Source organism: Rattus norvegicus, chromosome 5 (assembly GCF_036323735.1).
Source record: "Rattus norvegicus strain BN/NHsdMcwi chromosome 5, GRCr8, whole genome shotgun sequence".
NCBI classification, from domain to species: Eukaryota; Metazoa; Chordata; class Mammalia; order Rodentia; family Muridae; genus Rattus; species Rattus norvegicus.
This window is the reverse complement of record NC_086023.1, coordinates 117684754-117711865: the sequence shown is the minus strand read 5'-3', so window position 1 is coordinate 117711865 and position 27112 is coordinate 117684754. Positions and strand designations below refer to the sequence as shown.

At 41.0% G+C, this 27112-nt stretch overlaps 1 protein-coding gene across 10 annotated transcripts in view; it reads right to left on the bottom strand.

Annotated features, from left to right (window-relative positions):
• The window catches only part of Nfia (nuclear factor I/A), a 538386-nt gene that overhangs the window by 185526 nt on the left and 325748 nt on the right, over positions 1–27112 (bottom strand). The window contains exon 1 of one of the 10 annotated variants that reach the window (XM_039109302.2): positions 22283–24975. The exons of the other annotated variants lie outside the window; for them this stretch is intronic. Coding sequence (XP_038965230.1) covers positions 22283–22415 — 133 coding nt within the window. The 5' untranslated portion in view covers positions 22416–24975. Of the gene's footprint in view, positions 1–22282; positions 24976–27112 lie in introns of those variants that run through there. 10 annotated transcript variants of the gene reach the window in all.

The following is a 27112-nucleotide window of genomic DNA, read 5'->3' as shown; positions in this document are numbered from 1 at the left end:
TGTTTAAAGTACACTAGAGATCACAGACTTTACTTTCTGGTGACGTTTACTTGTACACAATACATGCACACACGTGCTCGTGCGCACCCCCCCCACACACACACACACTTACTTTATCTAAGTCAATACAAAACAATGGGGGAGAAGTTACTAAAAGAGGTCTTTGAGGCAAGGAGTGATGAGGTGTGAAAGACCACCACTGAAACAAAGAGTAAGCAGAGAGGGATGGAGTATGAAAGCCCTGTCCATCTTCCTCTGTGATTCAGAGTTCTCATGCAGAGGAAGAAAAGGGTGTTTGGGGTTTATGGAATACCCCAAATGAAATAAATTCAATGCAGTTAAAAGTTCAGATGAGCCAAACTGATTTTCAGCTGTGTTACATACAGTGATATTAGCCTCTAATAAAGTCTTTAATAGCAAGCATAATTCTTTACAAGGAACAACTCTCAGGCTAAGATTTAACAAATACTTCATAAGATCTTTTTTAATGTCATACTATAAAACTCAAACCTTTGACTGGCTGTCAGAGAGACACAGAGAGTGTTTCAAGGTCTAAAGCCCATTTTAATGTGCACTAACTCGGCCCCCTGGCTTTCTTGTAGTGTGGATTTTGGTCTGTTACCTAAATAAAAGGTGGACATTTTAGCCCATCACACAGAACATTCCATTTATGTCTTCTACCTTCCAGATCAACTATAGCTGTCATGGTACTGACTGACACACCCATTTTTAGATCAACAAAAGGTAACACATAAATGAACCTTGAGTGCAGAACTTGGGTGAACAAAAAGTGCCTAAGAAAAGTAGAGTTGGTCCTCTAATCTGAAGTTAAAAAATACTTTTGTCTGCTTGCGTTTAAGCAGACATTCTTAGAGTCCTCCACAGTCTCTGTGCCCACAGAAGGCATCACTGCCTTTGCATATAAATGGAGGCCCAGTTGTAGCACTTACATTATTACAAATATTGAGAATGGCGCAAAAGCTTTTAGCAATCTACTCTCTGTCTTGTTTCCAAAGAAGCAATCCAATTAAAATGATTATTTTCAGCACAGAGGAACCATACCTTTTACTCAGCACTTCTTACAAGAACTGTGGAAAATAGGTTTGAAAACTTCCATATGTTTTCTGTATACTTGAACTAACCAAGCATAATTTACAAATATTTTCCTAGTATAGGAATTGCTCTTTTTTTTTCTGCCTCTTCCAGTAAGAATCTGTCCATGATGATTCCGATCTCTGCCACGTTTTGTTCCTTGAGCTCACGATTTGACTCGTGTATCTTGTGTACTTAACTGGTCCAAAGGACACGGTAATGAATGTTACTCACCTCTCTACTCCTTCCACCTCCCCAGTCATGGCTCTGTTGTACATGCTAGTCACAAAGGATAACTTAATAAAGGAATTGGCTGAATTAATTTTCTTAGAGCATTCCCTTGCCTGTCCTAAGAATAGCATTTGGTTAGTGAACATTTAGGTCTTTGGAGGTAGTTTCCTCTTGAACATAACTTCTCAGTTTATCATGTTTTAAATGTTCTTCCCATAACTGCATACATTTAATTCTTGTGGCCACTTTCCCCATCAGCAAACAGTTCTTAAGCATCCTTTATAAATTGTGTTTTAAAGTTATAAGTGATGCTAATAATATTGTAAAGTAAGGGTTTATTCTATTTTTCTAAGGCGATAACACAAAAGATGGAGGCCTCCTCTGTGAAGTATTTGCATGGTTCACCAAACAAGGCTCTGCTTTGCTCATATGGCTCGAATAAATCATTAAGAGGAGATACACTTGTATTGGCTGCATACTCTAGAGTGAGAATCAATTAAAACTAAATTGCATGCATAGTCTTCCAATATGACACTTCAGGGACCGAGAGAGTCTGCTTTTTTTGTTTGTAAAATCATGAAGGTCAGGTTGGAGCTTACTGCGATTTCTCCATGATCATTCAGAAGTATATACAGAGACGTGGAGAATCAGAAGTCTAGTTGACTGACACACTTTTACTTCCAAATATCTATATAATTAAGGGCTTTAAGGTTTTTTAATAATGGAAATGATCATTGAATATTTAAAAGCAGACAGTTCTTGGTTAAGTGAGATCTGCAGTCTGGCCATCTTGTCTACCAGAAAACCTCCTGATTATTTCTAAGGAGACACTTAAGTCATCCTTGTAAGTGATCTCAGAGTATTCTTGTACAACGTACTCACAGCAGCAGCAGCAGCACTGAGCCCAGCAGAGAACACAGAGCAGGAAGAAGACATTGCTGCTAGAGCATCAGAGGCTTCTAGGAACAACTGGTTACATTTAACTTGGGTTTGTAGACCAACTCTAGGGAGGGATCAAGAAATCTGGGCATAACATTTCCAGATGTCTCTCACCCAACTCTTCTAGTACAAAGTACTATCTTGTGTTCCTGTATGCACAGCTCTCAATCATTCTCATAGAAATGAACATTTACTTTATCTTGGCTCCACCCCTGTGCCATGTACTCGCAACTATAGTAAGCTGGAAAGTCAGGTAGGCAAAGTCAGCACTTTATTTTATTTTATTTTACCTGTGTCTACTCCATAGTCTTGGTAACTTTGGCCACATAGACTAAGATTTGCTCATCACGCTGCATACATCCAAGAAGAATTTCGAAGTCCCCAGCAGAGGAGTTAGTTCATCTAAGGTTCAGAAATAATGATGGGAGATAACATTTTCCCCTAGACCAGAAAGTTCAAGACCAAAAAACAAAACAAAGCAAAACAAAACAAAACAACAACTATAACAAAAACAATAAAGGAGATCATGAAGGTACTTGTTTGCTCTCACTTGATGGATACTTCTAGCTCTGAAATGAAAATTCCCTTTTCAAGTTAACCCCACTGGTTAACTGTGACACAGTGGTGACTTCAAGGAATTGGGTGGTCTCTGCAAAACTCAGCCCAGAGGCAGTGAGTATACTCATTTGACACAGCAATAGTGACCAGATGTTGCTGTATCACCCCAAGAGCATTTGTCCCATGATACATCTTTCTTCCCCTATCTGTTAGGGGTGACACCAAAGCCTTATGTACAATGCCAGGCAGGGTGGTTGCAATACCTTTCAGAGGTCTGTATGGCATTAAAAGAGCTCAGACAGAAGCTGTAAAACTGTGTGTCTGTAATAGATTGATCCTCATGTGAGGGTACAGGTACACCAAAGGCTCTGTTTGCTGTACTCAGACTGGGCAGGATGCAAACAGTGCTAACAACCCATTCCTTCAGAGTGTCATGTAATATCTGGAGTAGGACGTTAAAGCCGATGAAGTGCACATTTCACTGATCAAGAATGTGGCCACGTGGAGATATTTCAGTGTCATGTAACTTTATGTATGGCAAAGACGCTCACTTCACTGAGGACCTGAAACTTTGCTAATCATGATGACAGGGTCTTCCTAGCCCATGGATGGATGAGCAGACAGACGGAAACCAGTCAGTCCTTACAGAAAATAGCCAGAGTAACACAAAGTCAAAACAGTAAAGCAAGTAAGGAACTTAAAATTCTCATTTTAGTTAACTACCGATATTTACAAGCAGAGGGATCTCTGGTTTCCTGGGCGTCTAAAGTACTAGTTTATGAAAAATCTTGCAAAATGTTTAGGCTTAGAATAAAATGGTTGCTATAATGATACACCGTGCTTATGCATGAAGAACTACAGAGGGATGAGTTGGCCCACACAAAGCCAATTAGGCCCTCAGTACAGTAGAACAATGACAGGACTTCACATTACAGTGATTGATATGAAAGTCAGACTATAGATCCAAAATGTATCTTGCTAGGCCAGTCACTTGCTTTCTAAAGGACGGTGGTGGGTCATTTCCATGTCATTACATGGAAACTGTTCTTCCAGAGTTTCAGTTGGAGAGACTTGGACATTTTGGCATTCACAAGAGGAAGCAGATGCCACCAAAAGGTTAATATACTTGATTGTGAATCCAGATGACTTACCAATAGTACCTGGTTTCCACCAACTTGTATGGTCAAAATAATGATGTAGCAAGAGTCTCATTTTAAATTTGATGGAGGTTCAGTATAAATTAAGATAGCATTACTATTTCCAAATAGTGTTGGCCAGGACACCTGTTATTAATACCACTAGCAAAACCACAACCTTTCCTACCATAATATTTACATCTTGGCAAATAATGCTATTTCCAAAGGATTCCAATTCCTTCTCTTAAGTAGTGTGTATTAGATGTTCATAAAGGATAACTATAATTCAGTACTCAGTAGCTATGGTTTATACCTTCCAAAATAGAGCAATTCACTTCAAAATGCAGGTTCTGGCTTTAAATTGTGGACACAGAAAGCATCTGCTAAAAAACATTTTTTTAATTAGCTGTACCGGGTTTAGTTATTTTAGTTCTTCAAGGTACGCACAAGGTTTACAGGACTTTACCTACTTTATGGGGTTCACATGAGGCTCAAGAGTACCTGGGGCTTTTTACACAGCTTGAGCCTTAACCCTTAGCTAGGGAGTGAGTGGTTTATAGATCATTCAAAAGAATTTCTGTCTTGGAATCTTGCCTCACTCTCTAAGAATTTAAGTTCTAAATGAATTTATACCTCAGAGCGGCTATAGGTTCTTAACCACTGCTTTTATTTTCATGCTATTTTAAGTGATACTATAAGGTAGACATATGCAGAGGGGTATCTGAACATCTAAAGTTTTAGGACACAGAAAAAGAAATTACAAATTTAATTAAACACCTTGATATTTATGGAAAAGTTTGCGAAGTATCTTCACTCGTCTTCTGATTCATTTGCAAGATGACCTCTGACCTGGTTTGGAGATGATCAGCTTGGCATTCATCTCACTATTCATCACACTCTTCGCTTTTGTGGTTATATTTTATAACTGAAAATGTTCATTAAAATAACAATCCACTTTAGTAGAATTCGTCTTGCGAACCACGTGTTAAACAAAGCTATCTTTACAGTGTTCTCCCCAAAGAACAAACGCTTGGACCATAATAAATGGAAAATATTTTGGTGCCTACAGTTAGGGCTTTGAACTTTGAAATTTTTATTTTATTTTTATGGAAATGTTTTCAGGGGATGTTATAATGAAGTTTTACTGTGTGTACCATGTTTAAAGATTTAACACAATGAATGGATATTTAGAAAACAAAAGCTACGACCTCAATTTAATTCCACATATATCGTTTATTAGATTTTAGACTGATGTTGTAACTACAGCCAAGAAAGAAAAAAAAAAAAAAAAGAACAACCTATCTGGGTTCAGACAGGATCCAGCCCTGCTAGTGTATGCTGTCATGTGGGACACCATTTTTTATCACCTAGCTATATACAATGTATTTGAGCTGCAAAATCCCAGCAAGTAGACATTTAGCTCAGTGTGTTTTAATTCCTAAAATACTGAATAAAGGAAATGTTTAAATCTCTAATATATTTCAGTCATCACATCAGCAATTCATATTTCTTAGTCTACTTCTGAGTAACAATTTAAATCTAGACAGGTAGGAATAAATGTTGGGATTAATCTTTGAAGTCTATTAGGCATGTGTAGAAAATACTTACACGAAGCCAAATATTATGGCACTTGAAAGGAGGGGGGATGGGGCTCTTTTGTCTGAGGAAAATTTCAAGATTTGGGCCTTTAGCCAGAACTCATGAATAATCGAGAGGCTTTAAGCAATTATGAAAACCACTAAAATTCGGCCATATTATTTGAATGTCACTTAAGGAAAATACTAGGAATATCTCTGAGGATCACTGACCCAAAGCCAGGTGACTATGGAGGACTCAGTTACCTAAATCCATAATTTTATCTGTACCTCATAACTGCACAACTAAGCTCACATATTCATTTAAGGCACACAACAGCAAAGCCTTCCACTTCAGTAAACACTGGCATTGGGTACAGGCAGCCAGTCTCTCTCACCTATCCTGGCAGAGCCAGGCCTCTGGCTGTGGAGAAAACCACAATGTGGGAAGGAAAGCCTACAAAAGAATGAAAACAGAAAGTGTCTAAGGCCTTGGCAGAGGGACATTAAATAAAATAGAGAGCGGTGACTCATTTTGGCAGTGGATCCACCTCAACCCCTTCAAAGCCTTTGGCAAGAGTCCTCAGAGGAGACCCCAGCCTTTTGCCAAGCCACAAAACACCACAATTATTATCACAGCAGTCATCAACAAAACAGATTTTGTAAACTGACTTGTTGGCACATAGATTAAAGAAGCTATAAAAAGGACTAACAGCTGTTTGGGTTGCCCTATACAGCGAGCTATATAGAAATTGGGTTTTATATCTCTATACATACTTGGGTAGGCACAGGCAGACGCACAGCACATGCATCAAGTATGCACGTGGGCTGTGTGGAAAAGACGAGATGGTAAATGCATGGCAACATCAGAGAGAGATGAAAACAACCCTTTCAAGTAAAAATCCTTGTTTTGCGAGGGCTAATAGTAAAATATCCCGAAGAAAAGACTCGGTAATTTCACCAAAGCACAGACTATGAGATAGTGAACAAAGTTCCCCTGAAAAGTGTGGTGCTTGTTACGAAAGTATGAATGCTGGGGAATTCTTTGCCAATTTGTAAAATTAGGCCCTATTCTACCTCCATGAATATTACCCGGCTGGCATTTAATATTCTGAAATTTAGAATTATCTCATGCTACAAGCAGTGTGAAAAAAAATCCTACTTGCTTACATACTTTTGGATGGATATGAATGAAAAGAGAAAAAATGCATGTTTTATGTGTTTTTGTCATTGCCACACAATACTATTCACCCAAATATGAACGAAAATATCAGCTAGTATATAACAAAAACAAAAGGAAAAATACTCTCATTTGAATCATCATTCCTTACTTGAAATTTAAAGGTGTATGATTTCTTATGGTCTCAACTTCCTATTTTTAATTTGAAAACAAAGGTTTTATTTGGTGCTTCCTCAAGAAGTGACAGTACAATGTATAGGAATTATCACAAAAAGTGTGTGTGTGCGTGTGTGTGTGTGTGTGTGTGTGTGTGTGTGTGTGTGTGTGTGTGATAGATACATAGAGAGAGAAAGAGAGAAAAGGGTGGGGAAAGGGAGGGAGGGACAGAGAAAGAGAGGGAGAGCGAAATGTTAGTGTACATGGTGCATGTTCCTACGGTGTTTATGTGGAGGCCCACAGAAGGTGTTAGGTACCTCTCCCAGCCTTATTGCCTTGAGACAGGCTCTTCTCTCAGTAAACCAGAAGGTTGCCACTTCAGTTAGGGCATTAGCCACAGAGCTCTGAGGATAAGCCCATCTCTGTCCCCGAATGCTGGGTTCACCAATACATAGCATTGTGCCTAGCTCTTTTTTCGGGGGCTGGGGATTTGTGTGCAGGGCCTCATGTTTGCATAGGAAGCACCCTTAACCACTGAGCGATCTCTTCAGCATTGTGCGCACCACAGGGCTTTAAGCTATTTGATGGTGTAATATCACAGAACAGTATGAATAAATCATATAAAAGTGTACTGAGAGATCTGCTTTGCCACTTTCGGACACATTGCTAAGCCAGTGTCAGACACCCCCTTAGCACCAGCCTGAACTTACATTCAAAGCTCCTAAATGGGCACTAACTTTCCTCATGGAAAGGTACCTCGGTTCAAATGTCAACATGGTCATCGACATGTGGTTTCTCCAATCTAATGATTGCACCTCTATTGACAAGGGCTTACTGTGAGAGAAAGGCTAGAAAGGGACAGTAAGAGGTTTCAATCGCAGCGAGCATCTTTGGCTAACTGTAAGGGAAAAGCAGTTCCAATGTATTGAGAGCCACGCTTCTTAGATGCCCTTTGACTTACAGTGTGCAGGGCAACAAGCAGGCTTCCTGTTGAACCAGCCCAAAATCACAAGTCCAAAAACCCCAAACTAAGTAATTTCTAATCTAGTTCTGAACCATTAGCAGCAGCAGCACCAGCACCTGTCAGCACCAGCGGCAGGTTTTTGTTTTTTTGTGGGTTTTTTTTTTTTTTGTTTTTTTTTGTTTTTTTGCCAGCTGCCCAAGTATCAACCAAACTGCTTATACCAATTAAAAACTACCTTGAAGAATCCGGTCTCAAGTAAAACAAAAGCTAGTCCCTGGTGATGCTAAACAGAAGTCCCCTTTGAGGAATTCATTCACCGTACTTACTGCCTGCAGAAGCTAGTCCATCTGCATATGTTCAAAGCATCTCAGAGAAATCTCCTGTTTTAGGATGGTATTTGCTACTAGGTCATCCTTCGAATCATCCCACGCCCTGCGTTTTCACCTTCGTTTAGGAATCATTGTTTGTGTCCTTGGCCAAAGTGCACGGGTAACAGCTATACGCTTTAAACAGAAATCTTTCATCCAGGTTGTGTGTTTTAAGTTCAAACTTCTTTCCCTTACTACCGTTTCCCCAGCCTCTTCTGTCTACCTTGGAATCTGAGCACATTACACAGCCAGCACAATGAACTGCCGTGCCAGGAGTAGCAGTCTGCTGCACCTATCCAAGAATTCTTAAAGCATCCAAGCACACACGCACTGTCTCCTGTGTAGCCTGGAGATCCCTATTGAGCTCATGCCAAGTGTCTGAAAAGTTGGACCCTGCATCCGGTATTTACACTAAGCTAAAATTCTAATCAGTACTAACAGCAATATGTTTTAATTCACCCTATGATTTTATTTCAATCTGCTAAGTAGCACAACTGCCAGAATGCAATTGCTATAAACTTAAGTAAACAAATGCAAAACTAAAATAAATCTTAAACCTGTTGTATAAAAAGTTTGTGCCACTTCATGCAAGTCGTACGAAAAGGCACAGCCCAAAAGTCTCAGTCAATGCTTTCTGCTCTCACTTCAAAAGCTCTTTGAAAAGTACTGCCTCGTCTCGTCTCCCCACATCCCTCCTAGTGGATTATCTGGTACGCACTAGATCAGGAAGAGGAAACGACCATGGTATTTTACAACGGTGTTTCACCCCAGTATCCCTTGACTCGTCTTCTGCCAAGCATGTGAAACAAGAAGTACACGGTGACTCCTCGGATCTCTGGATGCCACTGTAAAGACTCGTGCCAAGGAGCTAGTGCCAAGTCTTGCATCCTTGGGATCCCCCTCCCCCCGTTTCTGGATGTTAGCTGTATGGGGGAAGGGACTGGCAGAAGGAGAACCTGACCAACAAATTCTGAGACGTTGGTCACCATTTTGAACCTGCTCACTGTGCGCAGATCTTGGCAGCCATCTTACAGCTTGGCAACCATTTTGAGAATTTGTTTGGCAAGCTCTCAGAACTCGCTGACACTGTTTAAATAGAATGCTAGTTAAAAATAGTCCATGCTAACCAATACAATGTGATATCAGGTTAAAAAAAAAAACCCCAACAACAACAAAAACCCTCCTATAAAGCTTGCCAACAAAACAATTTACATCTTCATTGGGGTAATGACATCTCAAATTCCTTAACGTAAAACACACACGTTATGCAATGCAGCTGCTAGGCTGTGTCCTTAAGCCTTTTGCAGACGAGCTGGTAGGTGATGTTGGAGGTTCCTACCAGGTAAGAGAAAGAAAGGCAGACATGCCCCGCCCCCACAAAACCCACAATTATTATCAAAATGTTTCAGGGTGTGTTCAAAGGCAAGCTGTGAACTAGATTCTAGACGATGGCCACAGAGTGTCACAGACTGTACCCATGGTCTTATCTCATGAGGTCAGGGAAGTCTCAGCCACTTGGTACAAAACTCTCCCTGGGTAAAGAGACAACCCCACCCCTCACCCCAACAATAACTTTTAAGAATCATCTAAAAGGAAGAAAAGAAAAACTTGCAGATTTTGGTGTTTTTCCAAAACAACAATGCTACCTTCAGCTTCATTCTTTCACCCTTTAAAGTATTTAATTTTGAAGTATTTAACTAAATAAAAACAAAAAACAAACAAATAAAATACCCATGCCTCTGCATTATCATTTAAAGCATTTCTTGATGTCTAACAACTATAAATACGAGTGGTTAACTGTGCACCGTTGGGACTGACATCATTATAAAACCTGTACAGCATTCTATACTAGTGAATTAACTGAGATGACAGTGAGTGAAATTTTACAACATATGGAAAAGGAAAATGACAATCCTACAATCCGAAAATATCTCTTTTCATACTGAAATAAATAACACTTTATGGCACGATTCAGTAACTTCCTTTGAATGTTATGAATATTTAATAATTCTATATCAACACGGGGAAAAGCTTTATGATAAAAAGACCATATTGTTCATACTTTTGGGGAAAAAATCCAAACTAATCTTTTATTAGCCAACTATTATTGCCAAATTATAAATGTGACAATAAAGCCTAAAGAATTCTAACTTTTGTGATGTTCAAAGATAAAAGACTGGAGTCACTAAATAAAATGGCCACAAATTTATTTAAACATTGGAGCTCCTTGGGGTGTACTAGACACCTGGCTTATCCACTCGCTCCAATGAGGTACGATAAAAAGGCACAGGGATGGGAGAAGACACAGCATCAGCTACAGGGTTCCCATTAGTGCAGGGCTCTTAAACCTGAAGCCTGGACCTATTTCAATTCAGGAAATATTCTAATTCATATAATACCATCCAAAGTGAAACAATTCATTAAATCATGCTCAGAACTGGAACATTACATAGGAAGACATTATGCTGAAATGGGTCAGCCTAACGTCGTTACACTACTCAATGTCTCTCTGCTGAGTGACAGTATCTGCAGTGATATGACGTAAACCATGCTAGGATGGCTTGGAATGCATTGATAAATTGCTCTATTGATCCCGTTCTGCTTCACTTACCATAATTATAGTGCAGTAATGGAAGACATGAATGATAGATTTTCAGTACAGAGGAAAGCCCGGAGTTTGCCTGTTTCTTTATGAGATTATATCAAATCCTTTCAATTAATACAACATGATTGATATGTAACACTGAGGATAAGGCCTGATTCTAATATTCTTTCTAAGGTATTGCTATTCAAATATTTGAGTTATTTCAAATAAATATATTTAGTATTTTAAAGAAATAGAATTTGTAGGATGTTGCTTCCTAATTTCTTACTTTAAGGATTTATTTTTATTACCTTTAAGTGTGTGTGCGTGTGTATATGTCTGTGTGTGTGCGTGTGCATGTGCGTGTATGTCTGTGTGTGTGTGTCTGTGTGTGTGTGTCTGTGTGTGTATGTGTGTGTCTGTGTGTGTGTGCATGTGCATGTATGTCTGTGTGTGTGTCTGTGTGTGTGTGTCTGTGTGTGTCTGTGTGTGTGTCTGTGTGTCTGAGTGTGTATGTGTGTGTGTCTGTGTGTGTGTGCATGTGCATGTATGTCTGTGTGTGTGTCTGTGTGTGTGTGTCTGTGTGTGTCTGTGTGTGTGTCTGTGTGTCTGAGTGTGTATGTGTGTGTGTCTGTGTGTGTGTGTGCATGTGCATATGTGTGTGTCTGTGTGTGTGCATGTGCATGTGTGTGTGTCTGTGTGTGTGTGCATGTGCATGTGTGTGTATGTCTGTGTGTGTCTGTGTGTGTGTATGTGTGTCTGTGTGTCTGTGTGTGTGTGTGTAACAGTATGCTCACATGAGTGCAGATGCCTCTGACCACCAGGGGCTTCTCATCCTCTTAGAGATGGAGTTAGATACAGTTAATAGCAGTCCAGTGAGGGTGCTGGGAACTGAACTCTGGTTCTCTGCAAGGGTAGCATGTGCTCCTAACCATTAAGCTAATGGTTAATGTCTCCAGCCCCCGTTTCTGAATGATTTTACAAACTATTTTTAATCCACCAAGAAACAGCTTTCAAAACTTGAATAAACTTTACCAACGGTTTTATCACCTTAGCTTCACTGGTCACACGCTAAGCAATGCAAAGAAAATGGCAGTGGGGTGTTAAGTATTATATTGAAGAATGAATGTTAGAATGGAGGAACACAGGCAACTGAAGCAAGTTTTAGAAGAGAAAAACGGCAATTACTGATCCAGACCATCAGAGAGTCCACAGAAAGAAATAAAAGGAAAACAGAAACTCGTGAGCAGACATCATATATAATGGTTATTCTTTTTTCAGAATTAACCAGTATGCATAAAACCCAGCATATAATGTCAGATATGCATTAAACCCACACGAGCACAGAGCTCACTGTAGCCACCCTGATACTATCTATCACTGTAGAGATGACTAAGTGTTTCCCCAAATGGATACATTTAAATTAAACGTGTCAGTCTGTCATGGGAAAGGAATGTGAAAAATTCCCAACTGCATCTTAACAACTCAGGGCAGGACTTGATTTGTTTTTTGTTTTTTTTTATTTTTTATTTTTCATTTCAAAATATTCAGTAATACAAAGACCTCATTTTACCCACTTTTGCTGTTTAAAGAAAAATATATAAATATAGTTGGTTTTTGTAAGAATCGTCAACTGGCAGAAGAAAAAAAATTTCTTCAACAACTAAATGGTATAAAAATTGATCTCTGCTTCCCTTCTTGGATTACAAAGGCTACCATGGGAATAAAATGTAACCCAGGAGGGCTGTGACAGCATCAAGCCTTTCCTGACACACAAAGTCTGAAGCGCAGACATTGAAGGTTTACATCAGGAAAACTCAGCATGCAGGGAACAAGTCAAAGCCAGCTATCGACCACACCATTGATTTTGACTAGGAAAACCAAGAAGGGAAAAGCACCAGAAAAGATAGAATTTCCTTTTTCTTTTTCGCTCCCCGGCTTAGGGCTGCCAAACCTAGGTCTTCCCAGGCCTGAGTCCCTCGTCTTGCATTGCAGTTAGCCAGGATGTCTGCCTGAGATAATTCAAGCTGAAAGCAGACAGTTGGCAGTGGAAGCTGCTTCTCCAGGGACGTGCAGCACAACCTTGTATACACAGAGTGCAGCTACTTGACAGAAGGGGACAGGAGTGGACCTGCGACTGTCCAGGTGACAGCTGACCATGTTCCACTTCAAATTAAATATAAAGTAAAAAGGATGACTCCACTACTTATAGAAAGTAAAGCTATAAGGCCAACCATACCTGAAATGGCTTCTTTGTCTCTCAGATAGGAAATCCCAGAAACTCAAATTCTAACCCAAACACACACACACACAGACACACACACACACACACACACACACACACACACACACACACACACACCACACACACACACACCACACACACACCACACACACACACATACACACACACCACACACACACCCCCACACACAAACTTTGCTAGTGTGGTAAGAGTTCACTTTTTAACCTTTCGTGTAAATTAATGCACAGAGGGTCAACAGCAAGCAGAGAAGTAAGCCAGGCTGCTTGCCGTAGCTCCTTGGGGTCTTAATCACATAATTTTGAATTGGTTGAGGATCATTTCCTTACATCATTATAATCATATCCTACAAGTAGTCCCCCATTTAATTTGTGAAACCCATGACCACAGAGCATGCACATAGAAAGAATTATTAGATGCATTTATTTTATTGCTAAACTCAGAGACGACTCCAAGCCGTTTAAAAATAATAACAATAGTAATACTGATTCATAACAATGCACTTTCATTCTGACTCAGAACTCTCTTGAGGGCTTTACCGCTGTTCACTAATTAAGTCTCATACCCGCTTGCTAGGTATATGAGTACTGTGAGGTCAATTATACACCCGGGAAATCCCAGCACCACCAGTGGGTCCCAGTAAATCAAGATCTTTAGGGAAGTCATAGGAAAAAATAAAAGTGTGAAGAACTTACAGAATGTTTCACCATTTAAAAAGTTTATAAAGTATGGTAGGGGGCAACCATACAATTGATATCAAAATAATTGGACTTATTCTGGTTATTTTTTTCTAAAAATAAATAATAAGGCTGTTTTGATAGTTCCTATTTATCTGTTCTGCCTGGGAGAAGAAAAATAGTTTTTTTTTCTGAATTGATATTTTAATATAGTTAGATGTAATATTTCAGCCTCGACAGACACTAAAGCACTTACTGATCAGTCAGTTATCTGAGTAATTCATACAGTATCTTTGCTTTAATAAAACTACTTGAAAACTGTAGTATGTGTTTATCTATAGAGCTGGGGGAGGTTTTTATTTCAAACACTGCATGGAAGTCTGGGATTTCATAATACAGACTAGAAACGGTCACATCGCTGGCAGGGTGGAGGTCAGGACTGCTTTGGTATCATTCACTCAGCACTGTGGGCAATGGTTTGGGGATGAAAATGCCCACCCCATAGGAGCTTAGGTTGTACTGCTGTAGAGAAGGAAGCTTCTGGGTGTGTATCCATTGATTCCCTCAGTCTATCATATGCACCTGGATATAAACATACGAGTGAGGCGGTCATGCTGGCACACTGTAATCCGGATTCAGGAAGCTAGGGCAGATCATGGGTCTGAGGTCAGTGCTGGCTACATAGGGAGAAAGGCCCTGTCTCCCAACAAACATAAATAAAACTTGGATGAAGACAAAACCATAACTTCTTTGTAGGCTTGGGTGATGCTCTTTTCTCCGTCTCTTTCTTATTTATTTTAGTATCTACCTAAGGGCTCAGTGAAGGTTGTGATTTGTGGTTTAGACACACTTCAGAGAATCACAGAAAAGACACGATGTAAAAGTTATACCAAACACTTGCCTTACAGTTGCAAAGCACATGGTCATTTGTCCCATATGTCATGAAATTCAGTTTCACTACTCTCCCATCAAGCCTCTGCTTAATGCCTCTTAGTCCAGGAGCTCCCTCCAGTGCCTATCCTGCTTGTCATCTCTATGTAATAGGCTTTTCACACACTGACTCTCATCTAGAGAGGATGACTTGGCCCTGCCCTGTCTTCCCACCATTATTTTTCTAATAGATGTTAAAAGATGAAAGGGTGAGTTTACCCTGAGTTGGATTTCGATCATCTGCTCATCACGAGATGTCTTTAATGTGCACGGCATCCATGGCAGAATATACAAGCAATCCCTAGATTTCCTCATGAGGTGAGTGCTAAGGAAGGGAGGGAGGTTCACAGGCCAAGCAAGGAGAAAACATCACTCCCACTGGTCTGTGAATCTCATCGCCAGGCCATTGGCAAATTGCTTGCCCAATATAGATCAGGTCTGGGCTCTGTCTTCTTCCCTGGGAAACAGAACAATGACCCAAAACAAAACGTCAGTGTCAAGCACAGATCTACAAGAGGAGGGAGTCTCTGGAATAGCAGAGCTGACCCACCAATCCTCTCTTAAAAATCAACGATAAGACCATAGACCACCCCCTCTTTTTACTGCTTTCGACCTTATTCTGTTGTTCCCTCTGCACAAACACGGCTCTTCGTGCCCACCCACTGTGTATGAGCAACTGTACCGTCTTTCTTCACAGTGAAGTCTGGTAAAGGGAGCAACACCATAATCAGGAATAAGATAGGACCTGCCCAGGAAACCTCAAAGGCAGGGAACCAAAGTCAGACATCTGATGGTATGGCCATCACGATCACTGTATTTTAAGGAAAACAACTCACTCCTAACTGCCTTTACAAACAAGCGAGCAAGCCAGAGAAGGAAACATTAAAACATACAGTAGAAAATGTGTCTCTTCATGCCTTTAGAGAGAAGGCCATCTGGGGTGGCTGGGAATCGGTCCTCAGTTATTTGAGTCCTCCGTCCCCTGACCAGGAAAGCAGCCTGACAAGACTGTGAGGACCTTGACAGCCTCACAGGCTGCTTAAACAAAAGGCATAGACTTTTCTATTTTTGCCTTAAATGCCCCATCTGCTGCTGAGGCTGCAGCTAACCACTGGGCCTGTCTGAGGGATTAATTTCTTTTACATGACACTATCTATAGGCTACTAAAGGCAATGTGGCCTGAGAGGAGTGGAGACAAAGAGGAGGACAAGCATTCAAGTCACAGAAGAGCTATTGGGAGAGGCGGTGCTCACACACCCACTGGATGCCGGATGGGCCAGCACCAGGTGCGCAAAGCTGCATGCTAGGCTTTCAGGAGCATGGGAAAGGGAGGTCATCACTTTCCTTCCCCCCCCTTGCCCCCCGTCCAGACTGTTTTAAATGAGAAAGACAAGTTCAGAGTCTCCACAGCTCTCTGTACATTTACCTACGGACTCTCCAAGGAAAATGACACACCGTGCTAAGCAATTACTGAGACCAATCGAACGAGACTGGTTTGGGACTCTGTTGCCCCACGCCCATGTCCACCCTTGAGTAGATCCAAGAATCCCAATTATACCTGAACTCCCTTCAGGCCAGCACAGAGTCTTTGGGTAATAGTCACTGTCACCCTGATATTACAGAGAGAGGAGCTAAGGTTCAGGAAAGTTACAGAATTGGCTCTAAAGGATAAAGCCCACTATGCTATAGTTGCTTCAGTCCAGTTCTAGATTCGAATGTTCATTCTTCTGTTTGGATTAAGGACTCGGTACCTCACCCTTCTGGTTTTCTTGGTCTTTGTACATCCTGCTGCACCGTGTGTGATTCTTAAACCCTTGGACCACATGGGTACCAGTAAACTTCTGCAATAGTTATCATAGCATCACAATAGTGTCCAGTTAGTGGTTTCTCCTCCCAACTCCCATAAGCTTGCTTCCTCAGTTCAGGTCTGTGATCCAGCATCTGAGTTGTCTCCACTTAGAGGTAGGTGTACTTTGGTTCTCTTGCATTAGAGGCTTGAGAATTCCACCTCCTAAATGATGCCTGCCAAGTGACTTGTATGCACACAGTAATTTGAGAATAAGATGGGGGTCTTTCCTGATCTGTCAATCATCTTTAAGAGCCAATGGATAGCTTAGAAAAAAGCCAGGGTAAACAGTCCTTCCACATCTGGAGGCAAGGAGGAAGGAAAAAATAAAAACGCAATCATAACACGAAGGCATTGAATATATGTCCTGGGAGCCTGGAACTAATTTGGAGACGATAATATGAGCTCAATTAGTTAAGTTTAGCATCAGAATTTAACAATAAGGCAGAAGCAGAAAGGTTGCTGAGTGGTGCCTGCATAGCAGGGGCAGGATCCTGAGTTCAAACCTAGCACAGCCACGTTAGGAGTCTGAGGGATTTATGAAGAAAGGCGAGAGTTTAGAACAAAGTACAAATTGCATTGTCTTGTGTACATGCCCATGAAGGTGTTGGGGGAATGAGGCAAGCCACATTTGGCTTTGAAATGGGGAAAAATAAAACATTAAAAACTATACTTCAGGCATCAAAAAAATGGACTAAATTTCAAAGAAAGATGTTTTCGGAAAGGGTCCCCTACTGTGAATTTAAAAAAAAATGTTGTGTTATATTAATAGGATAAATATTTACAGGCCAGCAAGTTGGAAATATGGCACCAATAAAAACTTTTTACCACACTGGAAAATTTTAAAATAGGCTCTCTTTAAAAGTGTTGCATAGGCAGAATGCTGGATGGTGGTATAGGGAAAACCATTTTATTGGCATTTAGTTGAGATGACCTGAATAATTCGCTGTGGCTTTGCCACTTATAACATGTCACCTCAAACTAGTGGCAATAAAATTTTATGCAACGTTTCTCTACTCTGATTTACATGAATATGTACATGTGTGATCTATGACTTAATTCCCCCCTTTCCTTTAAAGGAGTATAACCCAATCACACAGGAATATTTGGGAGCATAGAGTAATTAGTGGTTGTGGAATGCCTGCAAAACATGGGAGCCTCCCAAAGCCAGGCTTTACTGTTTCCCATATAGCCTCGTTAAGAAAGTAAGGGTGCAATTAAAGAGGTTATCCTGGAGATGGACCTTGCATTTTCCAATTTCTAAACTCTGATTTTAGTATATGAAACTCCAAGGCTTGGTGATGAATCAACCCATCACTGGTGGGTGAGCAGGTCTGGCAGAGCACTCGAACGCTAAAACTTATGTACACAGTGGGGAACTTGCCAGGCCTCCTTAAAAGGCCCTGCTACTTAGTTACAGGCTGATGTCCCTGTCAGGTGAGCAGCTCTACCTTAGGCCGTCTCCTTAGAACCTAAGACATTTTATAACTTTCTGAAATACAGCTGTACCAACTTGAGCCCTGAGTAAATAAGAGAACTTGAATAAATATTTTAATGGATCTGAAGCTTACATATTTATGACTTTGTACCATTTATTAGTCAATGTAAAAATCTCCTTATATGATTTCAGGTGTCAGCAAATAAACTGAAGCCCTCGACCTAGACAAAACATCTCAGAAAGATACAATTAGCACAGGCCATGGAAACACAAACATACCTTAATGCATGAAACTTTCTGGCTGAAAAAACAGTCAGGCTAAAGCAGTGGCACGAAACTGTGTGATACTAAGTTTTATCTTTGGTCACTGCTTAGGTTCTAAGAGGTCAAAAAACAACCATGAAATTATGAAGCAGTCACCCCTGAAAATGATTAGATCCATGCAAATTTTTCTCAGAAAAGCAACTTTGTTTCGAAAATGATTTTTTTAAGTATACATTTCAACAAATAACCTTGAGCACCAACCATGCTCCAACCGGAGTCATCTACCAGGGACACAGGGAAGTCTGCATCCAGTGAAGTTCAACGGTCACTACAGACTGTGAGAATTGTCACAGAAAAGATGCGAAAAGGGCCCATATGCTGAGTGTCAGGAAGGGTTTTCCAAATGACTCCATGCTCAAACTAAAAACTTCAGAAGGGCTAGAGTCTTCCAGGCTGTGGAGATCTTCCTCAGCAGAAAAGAGACACATGCACACACCACACTGATTCTGCAGTTCCAAGGCCCCGACACCCACAGCACCTTGGGGGAAATGAAAGCATTCCAACAGCACTGTATCAGACAGCTGGAACGTGGTATTCTCCATGGTGGCACCGGAGCACCAGGTTGGATCCTCTACAGGAGATGATGAGAAGCCAACAGAGGGTGCCAGACGGAAGTGATAATTCCTCTTTGGAAAGATCACCTTGGCAACAGTGTAACGAAGAGATGAATGGCGTGGAAAGAATGGGGGCAAACAGAGGAGTCTGGAAACAGGCTAGGCTGAAAAGAACATACAGAGAAGGACTCACAAAGGTGATAGCTGGTTTTCACGCTAGGAAGAGGGAACCCCCCCCCCCCCCAGAACTCCATGGCGACTGGATATGGAACTTAAAGGAGAAAGGGTTGACTTGTCTGTGCTGCAGGTGGTCTTGTTAGCTGTCACCTGTGACCATCCATGCCCCCTCCTTAGCGAAACACACCCACTTCACGGCTGGATTTTCAAACTACTCCCTGGTTAGTTGAAGGTTTTCTGTCTCATATTGCTTTCCTGATTTCGTTCTTTTCATCTTCTCTCTACCACAGCTTCTTAGCTGGCGACAGCTAGTGGATTAAAGTTTACTGTGTGGGTGTTTGCTTTTTAACTAGATATTCTGCTATATTATTTTTCTTCTAATAATAAATCCAAAAGGTTGAGCACTTTGTGTCAGTAGTGGCCAACATAAAGATGGCCGTTCGTTCTTTCCAAGGCTGCGTGTGTTATCCACGACTCACTTCCTGTTCGTAGAAGCTCCAGCAGAGCACCGAACACCAACCACCATCTCTGCCTTACTCTTGACTTTAGTGCGTTGGCCTCAATAGCCCATGGCACTACGGAATGTAAATGGTGGCAGCATCGTCATTTGGATACTTGCTTCTTTGTGGCTGGATTTCAACCAATGTTTGAAAGTTTGGAATCAGTGTCAAATTTTATCAAATGCCTTTTGCTTGAAATTATTTCCAACAAGGTTTTCATGCCAGCATTCTTGGTTTTGGTAGAAAACTCAAACGTTTAAAGCTTTTTTTGTTCTCTTCCAGAAAATGAGACTGTAAGACTGATAAGCGCACAGGCTGTGGAGAAAAGAAAGGCACAGGCTCCTGATCCTGAGCCCCGTCATTCACCGGCTTTGGTGGGGGTTCTAGGTGCCCAGTGAATGAATCAATAGTGGCTCGTCAATGAGACAGTGCGTGGCTGAATAGTCCGGTTCTGCTCAATGGGCAGATGCCAGTTAGTAAGAGCCAAGGTGACTTTTTATAAAACAACACTTTGTGAGATCTTGCCTGGGACAGCAAGGGTGGGTCAGGTCCTCTGTGTTTGGGCAAATATTGAAGATGGCAATACAAAATTCTCACCTGTAAATCTCACACGAAACTTCGAACATAAATAGAAATGTAAGCATTTCTTCTAACAATATATGGAAGAGTAAGCAGGGAGGCTTTAGAGAAGGAAGCCGCATGATACTTTCCCAAGACTATCTCTAAGTTACATTTAGCCCAGTAAAAATCAGTAAAGCTTTCCACAGAAATTTACACAAAATTTCTTACAAAATTAAGAAATTTTTAAAACAACAACAAAAAAAAAAACCCCACCAAACCTTTTAAAATATCTAACCTTTACTCCATGGATGGTTTGTTTCAGACAATTCTGATGTGATATGTTTAATTCTTCCCCTATATTTAACAGAAGATGATTTTACATCATTTGTGAAGGATGTCTGCATTCTTGGTTATAAATAGATTCTTATCGGGTCCTTTTAAAGGCTCAAATAATTAATATCAAAACAGTAATAATTAACAGCCTTTTGTTGTCCAGAATTATAGAGCTTCTTGTTTCACACAAATGTTTTTCAAAGAAAAATAAATCCTCAAATAATCAAGGCAATACTACTCAGGATCAGATACACACAGGAAGCTTCAATCACAAGGTCAGGATGTGGACAGGGAAGACTCTCTAAGATGTGCCTCTGGGTCTAGTATATGACAGATTTTAGACGTTCATAGACAGAGACACTGAGGGCTACTCACGGACAGAGATGCTAAGGGCTACCCATGGACAGAGACACTCAAGGCTACCCATGGACAGAGACACTCAAGGCTACCCATGGACAGAGACACTCAGGCTACCCATGGACAGAGATGCTTAGGGCTATGCATGACAGAGCTTCTGAGGGCTCACTACTCCTTTTCACTATAATCAAGGAACACAAACAGTAAGATGAATGCTGCAAAGGGTTTAGAACTTTAGATCTGTCAAAAGGTAAACAGTTTGTGGACCACAGGAACTTTCCTTTACACACATTAGTCCTGTCACGTTCGGGGCATTATTATTTGACTGATACCGTGAATTCTTTTGAACACCTTCCTCAGGGTAAGCACTCAGTCCTGAAGTATGGTCTAAGCCAAGCATGCACAGATGGGTGGTTACAGCTGCAGCCTCTCTGACAGGCTGCAGAAACCCTCAGGGACACCTCCCCCGGCACCAACTATCCATCTTGTTTGCTGGTACAACTCCACCTTGCTCCAGCCTTTGTTGAGCGTGTCACAGGACACTGGCCAAAATGTTACAATCTGAACAGGCCTTATTAATGGGATGAAAAATGGGCTCCTGAAACACACTTCGACGACAGTTGCATGCTCTTCCTGAAGGGTTTGATAATTTTAATAAAAAGGGGACATTATAATAAATATTGTTTTTAAATCTTCAGGATCATCAAGCAGTCTGAAGCCTCTCTATGAGAGAGTGAATGAGTCAGCTTAGTCAGTAATATCCATCCAGACTGATTAAACTGGAGCCAAAACAGATCCTCAAGATCCAGCTTATGGTGGCCACTGACTCGGAGAGAGGAAGGCAGGCTAGACCGAACCTACATGGAGCAAACGGGAGATCACAGCACGCCCAGGCCAAAGGCTCATGTACCCTTTGTGGTGCATTGCCACAGATCTCTTCAGACACCTGCTTATCCTAGAACAGCCTGAAACACAGCAGCCACAGCTAGGCAGGCCAAAGTTTTATTTACTTATCTACCTTCTGAAAAAAAAACAGTTAACGGTTCATGATCATATTAAATATACCTCTACCCAAGTTATAGCCACAAAAGGTAGAAAGATAAACAAAAAACTACACACGTGAAGAAAACACATAACGGGAGCAGAATCATGCCTAAGCACCTATTGAGGTTAAGAACTAAATTTATCTCTGAGTTTCTTGGGAGCCAAGGTAGAAAGGGAAACAGGCGTGTATACAATTCTCATGCTCTGTTCACAGAGGGCAGACCACCTCTAGTGTAACCCTTTTCTCTACTACGGCTTGCAAAAGGAACGAACCAGTCTTCAAGTTCCTATGCCCAGATCTTGCCTGCCCCTGGTTGTGCCTGACCTAGATTGCCAAAGATTATGAAATCACGCTTGATAAATAAATTGTGAAACAACTCGACCGATTTCTATGCTAAACAAAAAAGAGGAAAAGCAAATGAACAGACGTTTCCAAACATTTAAAAGTCAGAACCACTCAAAATAAAAATTGAAACCAGAGGCAAATAAAACCAACCCAAATCTTGGCGAGGCCGAATCTCAAACCCCGTCGCTACAGGCTGGGAACCAGAACAGCCAGCCAGGCTGTGTCTGTCTACCGCATATGGGGGAAGGTTCCAGGGAGTATCTCCAGGCTCATCTGATGGCATGGGTTCAACACCAGTGAATGGGCCTTAAACAAAGGGAGAGCTCCTTTGAAAATGGGCGTTTGTGAGTCACCGGTCAGTGTGGCTGCGCAGTTTGTGGGAGTGGGAGCCGCTGGCAGCGGGGCAAAACAGTACAGCTCCGGCTTTCGGAGCTTCTAAGCTCTGAAAGGCAGCGAGGTTCGAGCCGGCTGGTCACAGTGGCACACTTGGCTGAGTGCGCGGCCAGGTGGCTTGGGCATATTGGCAACAACTGGCAACCTGCCCGATACATATGGCTAAGATTGCTGCGCTCTTCCCACGAAGCCTTCCTAGACTCTTGAGCAAGCCGTCGCTTGCGCACAAAATGCGTCTGCATGTTAAATAAAATCTTTTTAATAATATCTGCTGATGTAAAATCCTTTCGCTAAAAAAGAAAATAAAAAGATGGAGGCAGGTGGCTGCCAAGCACATAATGAAAGCATCTCGTGAGAGGAGGCGCCTCTGCCGATCCCTTCCAACTGGCTTTGCCCTCACTTCTGCCCTTCTCTTTCACAAGGGTTGAAAGACCCCTTCCAGCCCTGGGAAGCCAAGGTTTGTGTGGGCTTTCAGTAGGCTGGCAAGGGGACAGGTGACCATAAATTCCTGAAAATATAAAATAAATAGAGAGACAATAAAAGCGAACCCAGTATCGGGGAGCATTATTAAACCGTGATTGACAGATAACACTGAGAGGTGTCAGTATAGTCTATCATGTAAATACATATCTGGAGACTTGTTAAAACACAGCCTAAGTGCTAACTACTGAGGCACATGTTCCTTCCCAAGTGGCACTAATGGTCCATAGCATGAGGCAGGCTTTAGGCTGAGGAACCCCAGCCCGACACACTCCTGTAAGGATAGCACACACCACATTAAGGAGTCCACAAAGAGCAGTTTCTGCCAGAGTTGGAGTTTTCTCCGCTTATCTTTGCCGGATGTCTAACAATTCATTTCTTTTGCTGGGCATATGAAACATAGTAATAGCTTGGGGCTGAGTGACTCAGTGGTAGAGCACTTGCCTAGGTGTGCTATGCAGCTCCTACCTCCAAATCATAGCACCAATGAACGCATTAGCTAATTTGATTGCATGAATTACACCCAGGACCTTGTTTCACTTTTAATAATTTGCAAATATATGTTTATGGTCTGTTAAGATTGCAAGCCATTTATCTAATGAATTGTGCTGAATCTTCTGGAATTACTACAGTCTACTTGTTAGAATAGAATTGATGTTGCATTTAGTATGTTTTTTAAAAAGTGTTTTATTTTTTTTAGCACAGCATAGCTCAAGCACTGGAATAACTTTATCTCTCATTCCAGTGGGGACTGCACACACTCACGAATCTAAAACTTGTACAAAGATACAAACATACATATTTGGTAGAAAAGAACCATTGTGTTTCCTCAGTTACTATGAGGTCAGTCTTAGATGAGAACAAGCAAACCTTCTTTTGAAGATAAGAAAAAACGTTAAAAAAAACACTGCTACAGTTGCCCATGCTTTACTCACGCCAATCTCCCCCCAAAGATACTAAGTGCATAGAAAATTATGCAATGCTATCCTAGCAAATGCTTAATTTTAGGTTAAAACCTTCCCATTGATTCCTCTTCATGGGATGTTTGTTTGTTATTTCAGAGACAACAGTTCTCTCCACAGCCCAAAAAGGACTATAAATCTCCACAGCTGAGGTTCGCCTCAAACTCATGATTTTCCAGCTTTAGTCTCCCAAGTGCTGGCAAGAAAGAGCCAACATGGGAACATTTGGAGAAATGGTGCAGACTTAAAGCAGAGGTGTTCGGTAAAGTCCTCTGCTGTGAATCTTGACAATAATCGTCTGTTTCTAGGTAGTAACAACAACGTCACAGAAAAGCTTGAGACTAAGCCTCCCGGGTGCTGAGAACAACAGGGGAAAGGAATGGAGACCTTATAAGAAGGGGCTTCAGAGCCACGTGAAATGACCAATGCAGGTCACATTTTGAATACCCTCACCCTGTCCTCTTGATCAGCAAGTGGTGCCACCTCGGAGCATTATTAGAACACCCTTTCGCCTACTTGGCATCATTCCAGGTACTGCTGTCTCCAAGGACACAGTGTGAAGTCCTGAGAGTAAGTCACAGTGGGCTGTGTGGAGGAGCCAAGCCGAGGTGAGGACCCTGGCTGTGAGGTCAGGTCCCCTCTGAGTGTTCCTGGCACCCAAACGGAGACTGAGCAGACTAGGGGTCAGAACGAGATAGGCAGCAATCGGTGGGGAAAGGATTCTCACCACAGAGGCCAAAACAGTGTTTCAGCACCCAAATGCAGATGAAAGACCAAAGGGCATCATTTCTCAAAGTGCGGTTTGGGAGGGTAAATAAATAAGAGTTACAGGCCAGAAAGGACTCTGTCTGTGTCCAAATAACTGTAGTTCCTGCTATGCTAAACCAGGGCCTCAGATCCTTGGACACATAATATGTACTGAGCCTGTCTCAGAGGGAGTGGCATGACCAAGTCTTTTAAATGTATGTCAGAACAAACAACAGCAAATGCACCTCTCTCTCTCTCCCTCTTTCCCTCTCCCTCTTTCCCGTTCCCTCCCTTCCTCCCTCCCTCCCTCCCTCCCTCTCCTTTCCCCTTTTCCTTCCCTCTCTTTCTCACTGCTGTTGAGCATTAAAAAAAAGGACAAAAGTGTGAGAAAAATATTTTGGTTAACATTAACTTAAAGGTCAGATTTAAGTAAATGCAAATTGAGCTAAATTTTAATAAAAATGTTTAAGTAAAACACTGAAGAGTTAAGTTCAAGACAACTCATTTAATAACTTTTTAGAAAATTTAATTGAAACCTCTTATTTCCACGATTTAAACATAATGTCTAATTGCCTTATTGTTTTATATCTCACTAAGGAAAATGTGATTTTTTTTTTTCTCAGCATCAAAACTTCCTTCCTCCCCCATACAGGCTCTACCTCAAGGTTTTCTTCTCCTCATATTAGGCAAGGACCATCTGGGCTTGGAAAGAAGAATCCCAGTTCTCACACAGTAGGCTCTCTCAAATGGATGGTAAACTGCTTAAGATAAAATGTAAGGGGAATTTTCCTGGAGTAATTTTTGTGCAGGAAGCTTTAGTTGGTCTCCCTGGAAAGCTAAGAGGACCTGCAGAGTTGACTGGGTAGGCCATGTGAATTTGAGGAGTGGAGATGTGGAGGAGGGGTGGGATCACCAGTGCCTTCCTAAATAAAATTTCTCCCTAATGTCAAGTGAGAATTTCATAATCTCGGAAGAAAAATTACGGCGAATAACTGCAGTGTCCTACAGACTCTGAAAGTCAGTAATAAACCTGGGAAAGTCTCTCAATACAGTCTGAAATGTTCACCTCATGTTCCAAAACTCAGAATGGGTAGATCTACCTCATTTCATAACCTCATTTCATATTACTATTTACATTACCACTGATCTCCTTGTCAAACTTGAAAAAGTATACATTAATTTGTACTTATATATTTAGTCGCATAAAGGGTCAACATCAAAGTTTTTTCCTCCTTCTAGAAGCACAAGGAAAGGCCCTTCTGTGAGGACCATAAATGGTACCTTTCATAAAAATACCTTTGGAACAATAGTACAAGAATATACTTGGGTCCTAGCAGATTTGCCTGGTAACTGGCTTTACTTTTTTCCTTTGGAGTATTTCCTGCCCTCAAACTCGTCTCAGCTAATGGTAATAAAGAATTTAGCAGTTCAAAACTCCTGAAGAAAATGTCCTTTAAGTAGGGCAATTTTATTTAACTCAATTTAAAAAATATTACTGCTAAAAATTCCAGTTACAAAGAAAAATTAAACTGTTCTAAAAATAAACAGTATTTGCTTAAGCAAATACACAGATTTGAAGCATATGGGTAAAAGCAAATGTTAGCGTAAACACAGGGCGACATTTTTTTTTCTCTTCAGAAAAAAAAATCTCAGAACAGAAACATAAAAAAAGTTATTTGGATTTAAATTGTGAGCCCATTTCTAATAAGTAATCAGCTCTTACTCGAGAAAAACCATTTGTGTAGCCTCAGAAATCTGTTTCATTTCTTTGCATGTGAAAGTATACATGAAAAGCATATTTATTAAAAAAATGCCAGAACTGAAATTAATTCTGCCATTGTAACATTTGGATATATAATAAGAGAAAGGTCCCTGGGTGTAATGGAGGTTGAACTGTGTTCTAAGAGTGATTCCCAAAGTTTTCTTGTCTAACAGAACCACATTCTGAAATCTTAAAAAACTTCAACATAGCGATGCTTTGTCCATACTACATTTTGTAAAATAAGACACAGCTTTTTACCGGCTTTGTTAAAATGAGCACACTTGGAGAGCTTGGACTCAAAGCTCTTCTATACTAAAGGAAGCTACCAGAACACATTCCTGGTAACTCTCACCCCAAGTGGGAAATGAAGTCGCATAAACCTGCGTTTCACAGATGTTTCTAGAATGAAAACAAACAGGTTGAAAATACCCAATGAGGAGGCAAGACAAGATACACAGCCTCCCAGCTGCAAAACCCTTACGAATTGCAAAAGAGAAACTTATAAACAGCGCATAGATGCCTCGCTTTTTCACAATTGGAATTGCTTCAATGTTTCACATCATTCCTGTGAGAATGTTCTTTCAAGGTGTTGCTTCCCTTAGCTAGATTTTTCAAAAGACATATAAGAAAGAACAC